This window comes from Rhinolophus hipposideros (assembly GCF_964194185.1).
Source record: "Rhinolophus hipposideros genome assembly, chromosome: 5".
In the NCBI taxonomy this organism is placed as follows: Eukaryota; Metazoa; Chordata; class Mammalia; order Chiroptera; family Rhinolophidae; genus Rhinolophus; species Rhinolophus hipposideros.
The window spans coordinates 60,200,112-60,220,153 of record NC_138051.1 but is presented as its reverse complement, the minus strand read 5'-3'; the positions used below and the strand labels follow the sequence as shown (position 1 = coordinate 60,220,153).

The window sequence follows — 20,042 nt, the reverse complement described above, 5'->3', positions numbered from 1 at the left end:
GTAAAGGAGAAGCTGCACTCTGATTAAGTATATATTAAACGCCAATAATGAGTCAGGCATTGTGATAAGTACTGGGGATACAGGTGAGCAAAACAGACAGCCTCGATTCCCAAACTTACTGTGTAGAGAGGGAGTAAGATATTGAACAATCTATCGTAGACACATAATTACACATCTACTTTTAAGAAGCAGTAGTACAAGGAACTTAAGAGCAGAGATTTAATATAGCCCGGTGGGCTTCCTAAAGCTGGAAGTAGAATTAACTAGGGTAAGCCATGTAAACATTTGAGTCTTGCTGCAGTGAACATTTGCAATTGCATTGTTTGGATAACTATTTAGTATTTATAATATACCAATTTGCCACTTAATTTTCATCTGTTTTAGATGCTGTGCTTTCCTTTATCTTAATTTTCTCTAACCCATTCAAAATATTCCCTCTGTAAAGTGAAGTGTCAGTATTTCCTCCTTCTGACACTTGAGTGCTAAGTGTAAAGAATTCCTGTTATCTCAGAACTGAGGTAGCTACAATCACAGATTAGGGAGGGGAGAAAGGAATACACAATAATCATGTTTTATGTGTCCAAGTCCTATAGTGCCTTAGCATTTTATAAGTGAACCAATTTCCACTTCACATCATTGTTCAGTTGCATCCCCTCAAAAGCTAGTTTGTTAGATTTTCCTACAGGTTTGAATTCTAATTGTATCCCCTTTGTGTAACTGGGGACTTAAAACTGAATTTTCTCTACTTCTTCAGTATTATTGATGAAACCCAGGATGCAGCATCAATATTCTACTTCAGATGGTTAAATAGCTCAAATTTTTACCCACTGTTGTTTGGGGAATGTGACGTCTGGGTCACTCCTTGCCCCATTACTCTTATGTCTAGGGGACAAATCCTGTAACCATTAAATTACATAGGTAATCTGGACAAGGCATCTGCTCTGATCCCCTCTCCAACCCCACATGCATTTCCCAGTACTGTAAAATTAAGTGCATTCTCAGCACGGTGTCTTGCTTGTGTATTATTTCCCACCACAAGACGGCGGCAGAGGAAAAAACCCAGCTTGTGTTATAGCAAAGGACTGAAAGCCAGCATTATAAACGTGAGATCATCTTTACATACATAGCACACCTCTAGGCAATCAGCAAGACCAACAACAGCAGAGTTCAGCTTTTTATTGAACATGTTACAAGAGGTTTAGTCAAAAAGACCAAAGCCCATGTCATCATCAGACTCCTCAGATTCTTCTTTCTTTGCTTCCACTTTCTTCTCCTCAGCTTAAAAAAAAAAAAAAAGAAAAGTCAATTACACATCTCAGTATTTTAAACTCCAAAGAGCTCCAGGACCTTCAACTTACATGATCAAAATACCCTAAGATGCCCCTTATCAAACAAAGCCTCTGGTTTTAGGATTTCCAGACACCTATTCTTAGCACATTAAGGGCAATTCTGCCTATAATAAATTTTAATCTCCACTCCTCCCTCCAATATGAAGTTTCCTACCTGGCGCAGCAGTGGTGGAGGGGGCAGGACCTCCTGCTGGGGCAGCACCGGCTGCTGGGGCAGCTCCACCAGCCCCTACATTGCAGATGAGGCTCCCGATGTTGACATTGGCCAGAGCCTACAACACAAGTACATACATATACAAACGCTCAGTTCTGTCCTTTTATAACACTCTCCCAGAAAAAATAGTTCCTTTTTGAACTTAGCGATCAATTCCCATCACTACACATATATTAACATTTTCCTTCTTTGCTGGAGTCTGCCACTGACAGTTTGTCTGCAACTTAGATTCCCTAAAACTTAAATTAAGGTGACCCACACAGCTGTATTAAAAACAAGCAATCACAAAAAATCCCTCAAGCTGTAAATCTCATACTCACACTGCTATGTGTTAGTAAGCTACAACTACCTGAATTCCTTTTATATATGACAAAACTGGCCCCAAAATGCTAGCTTAGCTTGTTAAAAAACAGTTTCCTTAAGCACTCAGACCAGGATTCTTCCCACAGTTCCACCTCCTTTTAACAGGGAATTCAATTTTTCAGACTGCTAATTCTAGGCCTTTTCCCGAGGGAATTCATTCTATTATATAGGTGCAATGTTTTCAGTCTTTCAAAGCTCTTTGCAAGACACAAGGTGAAGTTGGGGCTATGAGCTTCACTTGCCAGAGACTAAGTAACCTGTAAAATGGGAGGTAACCATGACCCTTTTTAAGAAGGAATGACCTGCTTACTTCTGTTACCATGGTTTCAGAACAGAAGAAAACCCAGAGTGAGATCAATAAAAGACACAAAGAAAGAGAAGACAAACTGAAACCTTAATTAGGTACTAGAGATGTGAGGAAATACCACTTGGAGTTGATCCAGTGCAATATTGGGCCTGCCGGCACTTCTGGATGTTGGCACGAACACCTGACTTAAGTAAATGAGGTCTTCCCAAGTTTACCTCTCCAAACCACTGTACCACCATTCCCTTACCTTTGCAAACAAGCCTGGCCAGAAAGGTTCAACATTTACACCGGCTGCTTTAATGAGGGCATTGATCTTATCCTCCTAGAACAAATGAAATGCCAATTCATCAGAGATCAAAGCGCAGTTTTCTTAAAAGTCTCCAAAATATTGCAAATGAAAGTAAACCACTCAAAACGTATAGAAGACCATGTTTATCTAGTTCAAATACTCTACCTGTATTTTATGTATGTTTATTTAAGACGACCATTTCTCCTACTCTTTTCGGCTGTCACGCGCAAACTAAACGCATCTGCGCCTGTGTGCCTGGCACCTTGCAAGGCGGCGAGCTCATCGCTGCCGTTTCCCAGGCTTGGGATTCGCCCAAGTCACGCAACTATTTTAAGTCAGAAGTCAAGTCCGGGAGGCAGGGCAGGGTTTACGCGCAAACCTCCGCTCTGCAGCCTGGCCCCACAGGGCCTGCTACGAGGACCACAGGAATTCAAGAACATCATACCAAACAGATGTGCAGTGCCCCGGAATACAACTACGTGTGGATTAGTATGCTCACGCGCTGCGCAAGTTTCTGTAAATAAATTTCTCAACGGCAGAGCGCGCAGCCGCAAATGTAATGCAGTCCCTCTCGGGGCCAGCACGTGGCCGAGGCCCCTGGCCAACCCGCACAGGCGCCCACCTTGATGGTCGCTCAGCCCGAAGACCCCGCGGGGGGGGGTCGGCGGCCCGGGCTGCGAACGGAAGGGCCTGACTGGGAGGACGGAGAATGTGCCGCCCGCAGGCCTCCCCGCCGCCGGCCCGGGCTCGCACTCACCGTGACTGTCACCTCATCGTCGTGCAGGATGAGGGCCGAGTAGATGCAGGCTAGCTCTGAGACGGAGGCCATGCTTCAGGCAAGTGCTGCCGGGCGCGGTGCTAGTCGCCGGATGAAGTGAGGGCCTCACCCCAACGCGGCCTTAGCTTCCTCGGAAGGACCGAGCACCTTACCGGCAGCTGAGGAAAGGGGCCGACGAGCATGCGCGCGGCATCTTATACCGGCCGCACGGACCAATCCGTGCCCACGCCTGGCGGAAGAGGCGGAGCCAGAGGCGCCTGCGCACAAGACTCGCTCGTTTGCGAGTTCATAGTTGCTAGGCACCGGTACGTGCTAATTAATTATCTTGGTTTGGATGAAGCTTAGGGCGTACAGTAAAAATATTTTACTGTAGTTAGCTAGGTAAATGGACGTCATCCTATGTACTGTAGCTTGTGTGACACTATTTATACAATCAGTTAATGACGTCCCAGCTTCCCCTTCCCCCCAAGCAGGTGACCACCTGGAGGCAGGAGCTGCTGTGCAGCCTGGAGGCCCCCTTGCTTAGTACAACGTCTCAGGTAAAGTGAATATAGAACTAAACAAGAAACTTGCGTCACGACAGTAGCAGCATTTGAGCGCCCACTAGGTCCCAGGCACTGAGCCACACGGATACATTTAATCCTCACACAGTATAAGAGGTAAGCACTAGTATCTCCAGTTCATAGATGGCAAAACTAAAGTAGACCCGGTAACTAGCTCCGGGTGACAGTCCACGGTGGAGCCTGGATTTGGAATCTGGAATCCTAAGTGCCTCCTGCTTGTGTGTGGCGAGGGATGGGGATTATGAGTAAATTTCGTTTTTTCTTGCCCCTTCCAAAATAAAAACGATATACTAAGAATGTTGGGGAACTTTTCCACTTCAACTTGTTTTTATAACTGAGGCGCCTGGTGATTTGAATGGAAATGGCTTATCGAGTTACTCCCTCTCCTCTGCCTCCAAACTGGTCTCTATCCCATCTGATGGCCTGCCTGGTCCTCCCATCACGTTGGCCGGTCCCGGGAGCGGTGCTAGTCCACACATTCTCTATCTCCCTTGTGTTTCCACCGTTTTGCACTCTCCAGTTTCATTTCCCCATCACTGCAAGTGGGGGTGGGGCAGGCTCACTGATCCCTTGGACCCGAAAGCCTCCTCTGAGTTCCTATGTACCTACTTTCTGAAGCACACGTGGGTAGAAATCTTAGACGTTCTGGTGTAATGTGCACAGACACTTTTGTTCAGTTATGAATGACCAATTAATTGTAAGTAAAAGGGGAGAGAAAAAAGAAAAAAGGGTTTATGCTGCGAGGATGTTGACCTTTTTATATATGGATTTAAGTTAGGTATAATATCAAGAATTAAGTTTTCATACCTGGAAATTTATGAATGCTGCTCTTGAAACCCTGCCAAGTCAATTGAATTAAGTAAAAAAAAGGGAAGATTCCAAGTCAAACACTGTATTAAGGTTTATTCACTGGTCCATGGTACTCCAGCAGGTTATACATGTGGGTTGGGGAAAGATTCCTGGTTCTCAGCAGGGGAAATATCTTTTCGAAGTTATTCCTGTGTGTGCTAAAACAAGTAGCCCCAATGTGAGAGAAACCTCTAGTACTTTCTTTTAATTTACTGCACAAATGAGTGCCAGCTAAATGCAAGGCACAATGCTAGCTACCGGTAATATGTTTTGACTACCACAAAACTTTATATTTCTTAGTGCTTTTTATTTCAATTCTTTTGGCATAGCTAAGTGTCAGAAAATGAATATGTACACACAAAATTCAAAACAATTTCCTAAAATGGTTTTAGTATTGGCCAGTCACTGACATCTTTATTTTGAAAGTTTGAATTGTCAAATATGTCTAAAGTGCATTCTTGCAGCTAATCAATAGCAGCATTTGTTTTGTTTATAAAACCTTAAGAAACATTCAGACAAGAGCTGGAAATGTCACGATAAAAAATAAAGCGTGATCAGATATATTCTTCCTTAATCACCCAAGACAAACACTTGCATGAATTAGTTTATAAGTATACAAGAAATATACAAAAAATAGCATTATTAAAAAAGTTCACACGGCAATGAAAAAAGGGGAGGTGTTTTTCTCTGCTATTCATATTAAATATGGCAAGTCATATAATGTAAAAAGGTTGTTGAATCCTAGCTGTCTTTGGAACCATAGAGAAATCTTTGATCTAGGCTAGTGTATGATGTAACCGAGGTCTGTGATAGTCAACGAGTTGAACTTCTACAAGATGACTCAGACGACTCCTGGCATGGTTTTGGGGAAATCACCAACAAAATGAAAATGTTCTTTCATTACTGAGACTGTTCATGGCTTCTTGCGCCTAAAATGTGAAAACCAGCAGTTAGTGTTGAATTTTGCAATCAGTAACACATCCAGAGCAATTTAATCTCTAGGAAGGCTTTAAGAGAATTCCTGGTTTTATTATGGGAAAAAGTTTAAGTCCTTGAGAAAAAGCAAATAACTTACAAAATATGCTTATTTACAAAATATGATTATCTAATATTAAATTTTAAAAAAGGACTTATCATCTTTATTTATCCTGTTGCAATGATTTTCCAAATTGCATAAGGAATATGTGTTAAAAATGGACACATGGACTTGTATACATAGATATTTGAAAAGGAGTTTTTATTAATTATGGAAAAAGAATGGGCCAGACTCTTAGGTATTGTTTAATGGAAGAGGGAAAGTCTGATTCCTTTCCCAACCATAAATCCCACCATTGTTTTACTTTACTGAATACTTAATTGCTGTAACAAGACCAAGAGGCAAGTTAGGAAAGGATGAATTACAGGAAGAGCTGCCATCCCTGACGAAAGCCTTTAGCCTCCCTTCCTTATAGGTGATCTCAATTCAGCCTCTGAAAGCTTTGAACATTGGCAAAATATGAACAAGAGTGAGCCAAATCTTTCATCACCTCCTGTTCTTGCAGCTCTAATTGCTCTTATCGAACTTTCCCAGGTTCTCAGCATTGCTGCTGCTCTACTGCAGTTGGCCAGTAGGGCCCAGATGTTCTAAGGGGTAAACAAAAACCACATTTGTTCTCTTAAAAGAAAGTGGATGGTAGGGAGAAGGGATGGTAGTGGAAATACTAGAGGAGGGGAAATATATACAGAAAGGCCCCAGCTAGGCAGTACTCACTTGGGTTGTGCGTGATGCTGATATCCAGGTCCCAGTTGAGATCCTGCTCTCATCTCTACAGCCACAGAACACTGATAAGAAAATTGCAGAAAAGCTCAGTTCCTCTCAGCAGTCTATAAAACACAATTCTGCCAGATTCAACCAAGGCAAAAATCCAGTATTGCTTTCTAGTTCAGCTCAAGCACCTATGTTAAAATACTGGTCAGCTACTTTACAGATCATCCAGGTAAACCTCCTCGTTTTAGATAAGAGTTCTTGAGAAAGTGGCCATGGCCAGCACCAGCTGGGCCTCTCGGGCCCCACCTTCCCATGCTCTTTCCACAAGAGCCTCTTATCAGGAATAAGTTCCACAGGGAAATTCTGAGAGAGTTCCATCAATTTGATGTGAATTCTTGCCTAAGGTGATGCTCTCTGACTTGATTCTTGGGCTCTATCTCTTCATGCTGAAAACGGGCTTTGAGCCAAAGAGCTCCAGTAAGACCAGACCTAGAGAAATACAAACACCTTCACAGGTTTGCTAGGACAGGTCTACAGGCTGCACTGTCAACGTGAGCTCAGACCTCGGCTACTTCAAAGAGCATGAAAAGCTACAACTGTGGGGCTTGTTGAAATATGACATCTCTAATTTTTATTAAGCAGACGGATATTTAATTTTCACCCCTACCCTTGTTTCTACGTCAGTCCATTCAGACTCTGCACCTTCTGGTTGGGCAGGTGCTGCTGTGGAAGATCTTCGTTTTCGACTATGGAAAAAGGGGAAACATGATGTAACAATTATTTTTGCTCTAACAACAGGAAGAATATTAGAAATAGGGAAATATTACTACACTTCTTCAGAGAATTAATGATACATTTTACAGGCTATTCTGTTCCTCAGGAATGAGCAGGTGAGAAAATGATAGTTCTCTTATAGAGATACTTACCCAGTTGGTGATTCTTGTTTCAAAGTCTCAATGTCAGTAAACTGAACAGATTGTCCACCACCCCTTGTTTTAAAAACATCACCCTAGTGCCAAGAGAAAAGGTCGCCATTACACTTTGATACATCCAAATAATAAACATACATATATATATATATATATATTCCAAATTGAACCTAAGACTACTGTTTTAAGGCAACTCCTATCCACAAAACGAGGTGGTGCTTGGGAGTGCTGGGTCTGTACTATTAAAATACTTTAGAAACTTGAGTACACATCTCTCACTAAACAAAAGAAGTCCAGTGCAACATAATCAGTAACATTTTTAACTGCAGGAAATAATATTCATTTTTGTCTAACCTTTAATATAAAAACTATGCTTAGGATCTCAACATCTACCATAAATTTCTTAATGTTCTAAGGCATTATACTTTCCTCTCTGGGTGCGCCACTCTCCTCATATTCAAAAGACAGTATAGTCTTATTTGAAACTATAGTTATGAGAACTGTCCTCTAAATTAAATTTGAAATGAAAAACTCCCCCCCCCCAAGTCTTGTCTTTTACTTCCCTGATTATTCATTGACTCTATCATCAGGAGAAAACTCTTCTACAGATAGAAGGGAAAGGACTTTGGGTAGCTCAATAGTTAGTAATTTGAAAAGGTCAAATTTTAATGTGGGCTTTTTATCTTGAACTGACAGAGAGCAAAGACAATTCTTTAAGTTTACTTTTTTAAAAGTAGGAGCTAAAATTAAATATACATTAATTAAAAGTACGTAATAGATCTGTAGTTCCTCTAACAAACCTGAGAATCTAAGCATCATTCAATAGAAAGCAAATTTAGTCCCAGTTTAATAGATTCACAACCTAAGCAGTTGCTTTAGTTTTCAACAAGGTTATAGCCAATACCCATTGATGTTCGAGTTGACACTGCCTGTGTGTCATCAAAGAAATAGACAAGGAAATGGATTTTTGTTAAGCTTTTATGTATATTTTTTCTCCTTTGTAAATTTGTTTTTACCTTAATTAGTTTAGTTTCAATCTCCCCATCGGAGGCTAGTTCCTGGTGGGTCAGCATGTACTTCTCACACTTAGCTAGTGCCTTTTCATTTGCAACAGATACTGTGATGGCATGAGGGACATGTGGCTGCATGACTGTTTCAGTTTGCACGTGAGAGGCAGGCTTATGATCTACCCATCTGTCTCCTGCAGAGCGTGATCGTCTGTGTCGGAGACGAAGTGGTGGTACATTCTGATCAGGTTGAAAGGAATCGAGAAACAAGCATAACCCAGAATTAATTTAAGGGTATTATTAGAAGTGCAGCAGGTTTGGCTACAGTAGTTGGTGCCAATATCAAAACAAACACATGAACCTTTTCAAAAGCTATATGTTATTCAAGTAATTTAAATGTTCTCTTTGTATTTAAACACAAAACCAACAACATCTTTTAACACCAGCTTGTATATTATATAATCTACCAGGGAGCTTCCCTTTCAACAAAAAACAAGGACAAATTCTGATAATGCTGCTAGTCTTTCCTATATAAGTGTTATTTAAGACAAATGATGCACTTTGCATTTTTGATCCAAAACCATTTTTTGTGCCTGCTATTTTGAGGTAATCTATTAGGCCCACAACCATGTTAAAAGCTTCAATAAGATCAGTAAAAGCCTAAACATGTCATAGGCCTCTAAACAAGAGAAAAGTACACTTTACTCAAAGACAGGAAAATAAAAGTAAAAGCTGAAGGGGCTGGATAGTACAAAATACTAAAGAACATAAGGTATAATAAGAACTCTATGTATAAAATGATTAAAAGAATGTAAATAAAGTACTTCTGAAATTTTAAAATCTCTAAACAGAACGTCATGGAAAATTCAAACACAACAATGGGTTTACCAACTATTTTTTTCACCAAACATTTCATAAAGCTTCCAAGAACTACATAAAGAATATAGTGTCAAATTAATCTATATCATACAATAAAAAACTAGTTGCTTACACTCAAATGTCATGTAAATTTGGGAAAGTTAAATTTAGCACATTTAACCTAATAAAAAATATTTCACATACAGGACATAGTTAAGTTTGAAGCAATTCCAAAATCTTTAGAATTCTTCAAACATCTTTGTATGAAACAGTCTGTCACAGGCCAAATCCTTTGAAGATCCCAATTTCAAATGCGTATCTAGAGATCTAAAGCATTTTCCCTATATAATTATAAGGAACAAATGAAGCACCAGTGACAAATCAGGATAGTATAAAACATGGGCAATATAGTTTGCCCCTAAATATGCCCAAGCTTCACAGCAAGCAGGAAACTTTCCATTCTTAAAATAGCTTAATTAATATTGAACAAAAGTCTGTCTGTCACGATCTACCATTTAGCAAAAGTGATCGTTTTCTTGAACACATTAGCAATAAACAGATTCTAAAACAAGCTTCAGAAAGATAGACCTTACAACCTACTACCATTTATTAAATACATGACACTTAAATTTTCTTCACTGAAGTATAATTTCTTCACTTGACATAATTTTTGACCAACAAACCTAGATGTATAGATACTAGCCTAAACTTTTCTGCTGCACTTCTAAGAGATTTTGATTTTAAGTGAGATCTCTAGTAAATCCTCTTAAATCTCATAGCCAAATTAGGTATTACATTAATGTTGAAGGCAGGCCTTGAATAGTTTTGTCTATAAACTTTCATGAAATCAAGAGACTTATTAGAGTTGATCAGAAAGACCAGTCACCATAGTTTGCTCCCTAAAAAGGTTTAAAGTGATATCTGCAAAGTAAAGAACTTAAGAGACTTTAAGATTTCTATTGCCTTTGTAAATACTTTGGAATTCATCACCATTCCTTAATAATCAGGAATGCAGGCCACTTGAGTGGAATTTTTCTGCACCCTAAATTATACAAGAAATCTAAAGCAAATATTTACCATAAGATTAATTTGTTTAGAAGAAAAGTTCTAAGAGCTATATTAAGATTTTACTAAATGTTAAGTTCACAATAGTAACTTGGTTCATTTATTCAAATTCAAGGAGAAACTTTAATCCTTAAAAAGAAAATATAAATGTAAATTTGTTTAAACACCCTTGAATGAGGCAGAGCCCTTGTTAATTGAAATAAAGGTTGAGATTAAAAGCAATTTATTGGGCATGTAAACTTTCAGTAGTTACAAAACAATTGGCCTGGATTCTTCAAAAACAATTATCATGAAAATCAAAAAGAGGGGGGGATCGTTTTGTATTAAAAGAGATTTAAAGAAACAAAATATCCACACCCAAAGCATTCACCTTGATAGCGTCATGGATTGAAAAAAGATGTTACTGGGGAAATGTAAACATGAACTATATATTAGAGGATATTTATTCAGAATTAATGTTAACTTTTGTAGGCGTGATAAAGATTGTGGTTATATAGGATAACGTCCATATTCTTAGGGATGAAGTGCCATGAAGTCTGACTTACTTTCAAAGGTTCAAGGAAAAAATGTTTACATATCTATATAAAGTTAACAATTGGTAAATCTAGAAAAGGGGAAAAAGCCAATACTGTACCATTCTTTCAACTTTTCTTTGGGTTTGAAATTTTTCAAAATAAAAGATTGGGAAAACAGTTTTCAAAGGTTCAAATGCAACAAAAAAAATCTAATTCGGGGAAGAAAAACCAAAAGAAAAAAATTGGAAAATGTGCTCTAAGACACTCATATTCACATGCTCATTAGCTATGCAACTGAAAAGCAGATTACTGGTGTGTGTGCCACCCTGACCTGTGTTCACTGAACACGAGGTTTCATTTCTGTTGCTAAATAGGTGTAGGTTTTTTCAGCTGAAGAGCTAGGCCTCAATTTCGGGGTGATTTGATCTTTCAAATTAATAACATAAAAATTAGACCTTGTTTATATTGGAACTCACCCATCTTTGTTTTGAACTTTCTGAACCAAGTTATAAAAACACAAGATTAAAATCTATTGCTATAATGCTTTAAAATAATACTGGCACTAACCCTGCAGCAATGATCCTCTTCTACTTCTATCTCATTTCTGAATGTAGGAACCACCTCCCTGCCTTCAGTCCAGTACATCCCTCGCCTTCTGTCTGACACGATACAAGTTTTACTTTGTCCTGGCTCCTGCTGCCTACGCCTTGCAATGGATGTGACATTGAGAGGTGTGTTGTACGGAGGAATTTTCTGCTCCCATTCCGAAATACAGGAAGCTACAGAAATGCTGCTGCAAGAGTTAGAGCGCCTATGTAGCTGTGGCTGGCTCATGAGTTGCTGGCCGTTGGAAATCTGAGCAATATAGTTACTAGGAAGCTAAAAAAATTGAAGAGAAATTAATGAGCAAGATGGAAAAACTAAGAAACAATTCATTACTTTTCTATAATTTTAACACATGAACATAATTATTTATACTAAATTTGTTCTAAACTTGTATTTATACAAAATTTTAAAAATTTATAAATAGAAGTTTGAGAAATATAATATAAAACAAAAAACTGATTTTTTATATACATGGTCCCTAATCTGAACAAATTTTCTCTAGTCCTGAATTACTACACAACAACAAATAACTTACAGGCACTGGTGGTGGAGAAACAGTTCTTTGAGGAGCTTTTTCTCGATCCCGCTCCCGAGAGGGTCTTTCTGGCTTTTCAGTTTTGGGTTCAGTAACAATAGCCTTCAGTTGTTTCAGTTTTTCATCTTTCACCCAGAGTTTATTTTGCATTTCCAGCTGTTTAGCTGCCACTCGACGCTCCTACAGATTATCAATGGCAGCATGTATTCTAATTGAGTTATACCAAACAAGTACACCAAATTACTGTAACACTTTATTTACTAAAAGTAACAGTTCTCCAATTCTGAGTTAACTAGGCTTCATAATGCTAATTAATTTGTCATGAATTTTCAGGGCAGAGAAATGAAACAAAATGAACTGAACAGGCAACTATTATTGCCACCCCCCCCCCAAATCCTACCCCAAGTACCGCAATTCAGCAGTACATATGAAAGAAACCACTGGTCTCTGTGATAAGCTCTATAGGAATAACACTCACGCATTCTTTCTCCCACTTCATTGTTGTTTCTGTCACCATGCCTTGCAACCTGGCTTCGAGTCTGCGTTTGTCAGAAAACTGTCGCTGAAGTTTCTGATTCTGAGTTTCAAGTTCCTGTTGCAGATTGCGCTTATCTTCTTCATAGATAGTAGTTGTTTTCTCTAAAATTTCAATCTGGAAAGCAGACCATTATGTTCAGTATTTGGTATGTAAATATTTCATGTAGCTCTAAAATAATCAGGCCTGCTGGGTAGCTCGAGCTCTGTGCTCCTGGTGCCGGGATCGCTGGTTCGATTCCCACGTGGACCAGTGAGCTGCGCCCTCTGCAGCCAAGATTGTGAATGACAGATTTCCCTGGAGCTGAGCTGCCTTGGGCTAGTGTGCTGCTGTGAGCGGCCGGCAGCTGATGAGAACTGCTGTGACCTGCTGACCCACCTGCGACCAACTGCCTCAGCCTGGGGGAGTGTAAGACTTATAATACCAGCATCGGCCAGGGAGCTGTGTCGTACGCAACTAGACTGAGAAACAACGGCTTCAACTGGAGTTGGGGTAGGGGGCAGGTGGAAGAAGAGGGGGAAAAATAGAATAATAAAATAATCCCTTTCATAATTTGTTTATACAAGCTGAACTGTGAAAGAAAAATCACGAGAAAGGAATTCATTTCATCTGAATTCCTACCTCTATTCCTAGAAATGAGAACTTTTAAACAAGTTCCTCAGTGAAAAGACTAAGTTATAATTGACTTCAGGTGAAAAATTACCCTAAAATTCAGGCCTAAAATGTTATTTTTAAGGCTATTTTTGGAATAGAGAACACTCACTGTATTGGTTGTGACTAGCTTCTCTCTAGAATGAATGTGTACCCCCCAAATGATCCTTTGTAAAGGAGAAAACAAACATATATTACCCAGTAATAAGTAAAAAACCAAGCTACGAATATCACCAAAGCTAAACTCAAGAGAGCTCACTTGTTTAGGCCAGAGAATATTCTCTCCAACTGCTACAATCTAACTCAAAGAGTATAACATCCCTTTTATGTTTTTCATTCACATTTCCCTTGTGGGGGTGGGATGAATATTAGTAAATGACGATGGGATAACTCCCAGTAAGCAGCGGGTACAGGCTTGTCCAGCACAATGGCTCAGTCAGAGACCAGTGGTAAACAGCCAGCACATCCTTTATACTAATGCCCAAACCAACCTTATATTCTAAAGTTTTGTTTTTCTTCTCCAGTCGTTCTATTTCCAATTTCTGTCCTGAGATCACCTTTTCTTTTTCATTTAGTTTTCCTTGAATGTAGTTTTCTTTATTTAAAACGCCATTGTCAAATTCTTGCAACATAGCTTTAAAAGTAATAGCTGAAACAAAACATGCAGGTTTTTGTTTACTCCAATTCCAAAATAACCAATGAACTCTACTTTAATTAGCTGATACTATATAAAAAATGTAGCTATTCAGCAAATAAATCTCTCTTGGAGAATTAATCTATAATCAGAAAACATGGAAGGAAATCATGAGTTTGATTCTCAAATCTACAAAAGACACATTCATAGAAGCTTTCTGTTTATTATTGAAAAATATTAAGTCTTTCATTTTGCACTATGGCATCTCCTTACCAACCTTTATGGGTAAATAATATGCTTCAGGACAACAAATGCAAAAACAGAAATAATACTAGATTAATTTTAGGAACAGTTAGATTCAAGCTGAAATCCCTAGTATACCACTGACCATACCAGTTATATATGACTTGGGCAAGTTATTTTTCCAAGCACGTTTCCTCATTTCAAAATGGAATTCAAATACCAGTTATCTCACATCTTTCTTGTGAACATTAAAATGAATTGATGATGATAAAAATAGTAGAGACATTCACTGAGCACTAATCATGTACCAGGCTGTTCACTCTTCTACATGGTTTTCATACATTGTCTCATTTATCCTCACAACACCCTCTGAGGTAGGAACAATTATAATCCTCATTTTGCAGACTTGGAAACTAAGAAATAGAGGATTGAGTAATTTGCCCAAAAGCACAGTTATTAAGATGTAATTATGTCAAGTGCCTTGCAAATAAGTAACTAATAAAAACTACAAACAAATCAGCTATTATTTTTTTGTATCCATCACTATTAATTTTAAAAAGGGAGAGACTATACACCAACTTTTTTCTTTTGCTTTTATTTTCTTGGAATATGAAAAAGAGCTGTGGGAAAAGTTCCTTTTTAGTCTAATTCAACAATGCCCCGAGCACTACAAAGTGCAGAGACAAAATAACTCTATTCCACCATAAAACTCAGATTAATTGCAAATTTCTGGAGTTAAAATGATCACAGAGTTTGACCTTACATTGTTTGTTAAATTCATCAGTCATCATTTGTCGTAGCTGATGGCGTTTCTCTAATGCTTCAATCAGCCTGGGGAGAGTCTGCTCATCATTGATATCCAAAATTTCACAAGATGGCAAAGGTGGAAAACTCTGTAAAACCATTTCTGTAACCAGCAGTTCTGTATGGAATTATAAAAAATTATAAAAAGTTCCACATAAGCGAGAAAGAACTTATTTAAACAAATTTAACACTGTGATTATAGCCCCAATCCAATTAACTGTTACTTCCTGAGTTATCATAATCATACTTCCTTTAAAAATTAGCTATGAAAAAGGAAGTTAAAAAAAACAGTTATAGTATGTAACAAAAGAAATCTCATTTATACATAGGTTCAGATTTTTTTTTTGCACTTGGTTCTTGAGGAGAAGAGAAGTAAACAGTTCTCTTGTGTGAAATAGATTGGAGGGGAGAGGGGAAGAGAGAGACAGACACACACTAATCAATGGGCAAATGACCAAACACCAAATCATACCGTCTCCAACTGGACCTGCCCGAGGGTGGTGTCTGTACCGCCGTCCAGGCGTTAAGCCACATATTGCCTTGTCTACTGGTCTTGCTACTTCAACTTCTTGGGTCATTTCCGCAAATCTCATGACTTGCTAAGATACAAAACAAACAAATGGAGTTTTGGGGTTTTTTGTTTTACAAATAAACATACCCAAGCCCTTCAGAAATTACTAAATGAAATAATAAATTGTTCATCAGTTCATTTCTGTAACTGATGGTTCTGGGTCAATTAAAAAAAATGTTCAAAATATCATTCTTCACACCCAAATAGTTGTTTCATCTGCAGAAACTCTACAACTGTATTATACAGGATAAATACATTAAAATTACCAAGCTTTCTTCATAATCTTCAGCTTTTGGGTTCACACATACAATCATGCGTACTTTTCCTTCCCCGTCGAAGTAGTTCTTGAACAGATGGGTTAACTTTGAATCTCGATATGGAACCATCTATAAATACATTCAAATCCAAATAAATACATAAGGTAAAAAGGCACCCAAAACTATACAAATGATGAAAGGCTGTTGCTTACCTTGTTAGTTCCATACATTTGGTTCTCTCTCAGGACTTCCATACATGTTCTTAGTGTCATTAGTGACTGGTTAATGTTACCTGACAGAAAAATGTACACAGAAGACATTTGACAATAATACATAGCTAGAGTATGGTCTGTTTGCCTATAAAATCCTTACTTTATAGAAGGTAGATGGAAATTACAAATAACAGATTTTAGTGGCTCATTTAAAGAGCTGTCCATGCATGGTCTGGCAGTATTTCAGGGGTATTCTAACAGCAGTGTTTCACGACAGCTTAAATACTATCCTTCAGGGATTCTATCAAAAGGACTCTACTGAATGCAACATTGCACTTCATGACGCATAAAGTTTCTTCCCAATCTTAAATTCTTTTAAAGCATATATTAGATGCAGATGTTTAATATCCTCAGACTAAAATATTATCTCTAAAGCATGACTCATGTTAGGCTACAGTTGGCTTCATCGACATGAAGTCTCCCCTGCACCCAGAGGGGCTCCAGTCAAGTGTATTAGGATCGAGCTAACTCTCCCCCGTACATCTAAACAAGGATTTCTTAGGTGGTATACTTCCGTGGTTTGAACATGGTTTGAACATGTCTAACACAAAACTCATTAACTGCCCACACCTTCACCTCAATCCGCTTCTCTTCAATCAGGATCATCTTTACTCTCCACATCCAGGTAGGTGGAGCTACTTCCTAATTAGCTCTCAATTTTGTCTGATCTTTGCTTCCAGGTCACATGACTTTTCATGTGAATTACTGTAAAATGCTCCTAACTGCTTTTCATCTCTAGACTTGTCCCTGGTAAATTAATTCTCTATACTGGAAAAATCATCTTTCTAAAAGACTAACCCTTCACTGACTTTAAGGGGAGGCTGTATAACAGTAGAAAGACAAGTTTTGAGAGTCTAACTAACCTGGTTTGAACCCAGGCTCCAATCTGGGAAAAATTACTTCTCCCAACCCATTTCCTAGTCTGAAAAATGGGTATGATACAATCCTGAAAAGTCAGAATCAAAAATCAAGCCCATGTATAGTAGAAACTATGAGACACTAGTCTCTTAACAATTGGTAGCCACCATTATTCCCTCAAGATAAAATTCAGGTTTCTTAATATGCCTCAGCTGTCACGGTTCACCACCCATACCCTCCACTGCAGCTACCCTGACCCTGCCATATTCTCTCAAGACTGGTCTGTTTACAGGTGGCTGCCTCCTCTGTCAGGGATGATGCCTTTAATCCCATCTTCTTCATAGAGCTCACTCCCCAATCGAAGTGTCAACTCCATGAATTCTTCCCCGCCCCCAGAACCCGCCTTTCACCCCCAGGCTGGAGGAATCAGCTGTACTCTACTCCCATAGTACCTTGTGTCACTTCTATCATACTCTACCGAAACGGCCTTGTTAACCGCCTCTCACCTGACTCAGGCTGGACACTCTAGGGGGCAGGGCCCTGTCCTTTATATCTGTGTGCCGCTGGCACACAGTAGGTATACTCCATAAATGTTATTAGCATAAAACAACTTGAATGGCTATACAAAATGAAACACTGAAAAAAAAATACAGATTTCCTTTAACTTGGCTCTTGTGTTCAAAGATCTTTCCCACCTCCAGAAGCTGATTTTTACCACTACGAATGTTGGAGTAACTTAATTTCACTTTAAGGAATAATATAACAGGCACTTTCACTATGAATGTAACTTATATTTATGTTAGCTATTTTTCCATGTTTTTAAAGAAATAAGTATATTGTAATAGAGTGATACCAAACCAGCAAAACTGAAGGAACAACACTGACCATTAAACTTAGCCTCTAAATTATGAAATTGATAATTATGCTTAAACCTCATCAATAAGCAGATGATAAACTGTCATTGCAAGTTTTTGAAAGTTGTAGCAATAAATAGGTACTGTGCTTTACTCACCAGCTTCTCGTAATCTGTTCCCTTCTGCTTTTGTCCGGTTAGTTCTTTCACTTCCAGCAAGATCTACCAAGGACAGCTGGCTTATAGTGATTTGTTCTTTTTCCTGAAGGAAAAAATAATGCCAATCATCATCATAATGCCAATAACATAATGCCAATAACATAACGTGAGCTACTGGTATAACTAGTTTACAATGTTCTTTAAATATTTAGATCAACAAATTACTGTATTATGAATAGAATATTTGCACAATACAAAATGTACCAGTTGGAGCAAAGGATACATGTTTTGGGAGAAGAGTTTGCTAAAAGCATATGATAAATATACTCATGACATTAACGATTACTTGCACACTGGTCTTCTACATTATACTGTTAAGTTCCATAGAGCAGAAAGTCTGCCTTTTAATGATTTTATCTCCAGCACCTTATACAAGGCCTAACACTCAGCAGGAGCTCAATAAATAGCTGCTAAATAGTCTAGAACAGGACTATCCTAAATTTTTCTATAATCAGATATTTAATAATTTCATAATACGCTAATAATGTTATTAAGAAATAAAAGTCAAGAGGTATGATATTGTAATAATAAATGTGATTCAAAGGAAATCAAGTGTATGTGGAAGTCTGACTTACAAGCATTTCCTAGCTAACATTTATCAAGTGCTGACTAAATATAAGCCAAACACTGGACTCAACTTGACATGTACTACCTCCTTTAATCTTCTCTGAATCATGAGGAGTTTAGTACTGTTAGGTCAGATAGTAAATTAATCAGAATTTGATTGCTGGTGGTCTTCAGTACCATGATGTACGCTATCTTTCTGCCATCTGGAAACCTTCATGATACCACAACTTCATAATATGGTTTGAATGAATTACACTTTAATAGCTTCAAGTTATTAAATGATTCATATTTGGGCTCAAATGCTGTCACTAACTGATGTAAGCCTTATAGCACGACAGGCCCAACAGTAAATAGTGATCAATAGGGGGGCCCTACTAGCCTATCAGCCAAGAGAAGAACAATTTAGAATTGGCCATCTCCTGAACTGTACCCACCCTGGAAAGTTAATTACTGACATTTTAAAACCATTAACTGAATTCCCACACATAAAATGAGTCCTCAGAGATAAAACAATGAATCACACATTCTTCCATTTTATCTCCTCTATTAAAGAGATTTATAAAGATTTGTAAATCTTTTTCACAGCATAATTCCAGGTTCTAAGATTCAACAGCCAGTTTCCCAAAACTACACCATCTAATGGAACAATTAAAGTCATTACCTACACATATATTAATCTAGAGCAATCTTCATTGCAATGAAACCTCCCTTATTTAACTCTAATTCCAAGAATTAGGGATTCAGTTAGAATAAGAAAAATTCCACACACTACAACTTTACCTGTAAGACATTGTCTCCATCTGCATCCAGTGGAGCTTGAACTAATTTAATGTTGAACACACTGTGGGACCGGCTGGACTCACGATTCAAATGTGTGTTAGCAATACGTCTCTTTTTCTGGCCTTTGATGACAGAAAAATCATTGATCAAAGTTGAACTCAGTTATTTTCATGTACATGCTTTCTACTAAACCAAAAAGTACTGCTGTCAAATATATTTATCGTTTTATAGTTTTCCGATTTTAACTCTAACCTCTCCAGAAAACTTCAAAAGCCTCCTCAGTAGATTTCACTTCTACTTCTGTACATCCTGCAACATACATGTTATGGTTCTTATCTTCACGAAGCAATTTAGATTGTGGAGGTCTATGAGAAAGAAAAAAAACCATTAGTTTCTTAAATTATGAGTTACTAATATCTCAAGACTAGGACTAAAATTCCAGGCAACGTGACATCCATTCTTATAAATGGAATAAGCCCAAGCAGGATCTCAGAAAAATACTAAACAGATAACCGTAAGGATATATAGTCAATATTAGTTACATAATAGGATAACAGGAACCTGTTTTGTTTTAAAACTTTTGCTCTAATTTGTTCTGGCAAAGCATACGAAACAACACTTACTAAACAATTAGAGATCAAAGTAGTATAGCAACATCACATGCACAGGTTAAGCATCAAAAGCTAGCATTTTCCTAATTTTAAAAGATCACCAGATAGAGCTGGTTCTGACCTCAGTGTCACCAAAAAACAAATTCAGAAAGAGTTTGGTATATACTAGGATTGGCAATCCTTCCAACGTGGCTGGTCAAGTTTTAGTCTATA

General features: G+C 38.2%; 2 protein-coding genes across 4 annotated transcripts; both read right to left on the bottom strand.

Moving 5' to 3' along the window:
• Positions 1-1,147: 1,147 nt before the first annotated feature.
• RPLP1 (ribosomal protein lateral stalk subunit P1) lies at positions 1,148-3,492 on the bottom strand. Of its 2 annotated transcripts, XM_081048501.1 has the most exons (4): positions 3,280-3,492; positions 2,481-2,555; positions 1,504-1,621; positions 1,148-1,278 (listed from the first exon to the last, which is right to left on the bottom strand). In XM_081048501.1, exons 1-4 carry the CDS (start codon positions 3,349-3,351, stop codon positions 1,199-1,201), a joined length of 345 nt encoding a protein of 114 aa, XP_080904627.1. In that variant the 5' UTR covers positions 3,352-3,492; the 3' UTR covers positions 1,148-1,198. The 2 variants fall into 2 exon arrangements, with proteins under 2 accessions (XP_080904627.1, XP_080904628.1); XM_081048502.1 differs by lacking the exon at positions 2,481-2,555.
• Positions 3,493-4,748: 1,256 nt separating this feature from the next.
• KIF23 (kinesin family member 23) lies at positions 4,749-19,577 on the bottom strand. Of its 2 annotated transcripts, XM_081048499.1 has the most exons (16): positions 19,471-19,559; positions 19,219-19,340; positions 17,812-17,914; positions 15,882-15,961; positions 15,679-15,798; positions 15,314-15,440; positions 14,801-14,959; positions 13,652-13,809; positions 12,453-12,626; positions 11,975-12,154; positions 11,401-11,712; positions 8,405-8,635; positions 7,386-7,468; positions 7,127-7,205; positions 6,463-6,533; positions 5,106-5,641 (listed from the first exon to the last, which is right to left on the bottom strand). In XM_081048499.1, the coding sequence occupies exons 1-16, from the start codon at positions 19,538-19,540 to the stop codon at positions 5,626-5,628; spliced, it is 2,085 nt and encodes a 694-aa protein (XP_080904625.1). In that variant the 5' UTR covers positions 19,541-19,559; the 3' UTR covers positions 5,106-5,625. The 2 variants fall into 2 exon arrangements, with proteins under 2 accessions (XP_080904626.1, XP_080904625.1); XM_081048500.1 differs by lacking the exon at positions 11,401-11,712 and having other exon boundaries at positions 4,749-5,641; positions 19,471-19,577.
• Between the last annotated feature and the right edge of the window lie 465 nt (positions 19,578-20,042).

Coding starts and splice junctions, on each gene's coding strand:
- RPLP1 (XM_081048501.1), bottom strand. CDS start 3,351: ATGGCCTCCGTCTCAGAGCTAGCCTGCATCTACTCGGCCCTCATCCTG. Junction 1,622..2,480: donor GGCCAGGCTTGTTTGCAAAG/GTAAGGGAATGG, acceptor CTTGTGTTGTAG/GCTCTGGCCAATGTCAACAT. Junction 1,279..1,503: donor CTCCACCACTGCTGCGCCAG/GTAGGAAACTTC, acceptor TTTTTTTTTAAG/CTGAGGAGAAGAAAGTGGAA.
- KIF23 (XM_081048499.1), bottom strand. CDS start 19,540: ATGTATGTTGCAGGATGTACAGAAGTAGAAGTGAAATCTACTGAGGAG. Junction 15,441..15,678: donor AAGATTATGAAGAAAGCTTG/GTAATTTTAATG, acceptor TTTGTATCTTAG/CAAGTCATGAGATTTGCGGA. Junction 7,469..8,404: donor TTGAAACTAAACTAATTAAG/GTAAAAACAAAT, acceptor TCTTGGCACTAG/GGTGATGTTTTTAAAACAAG.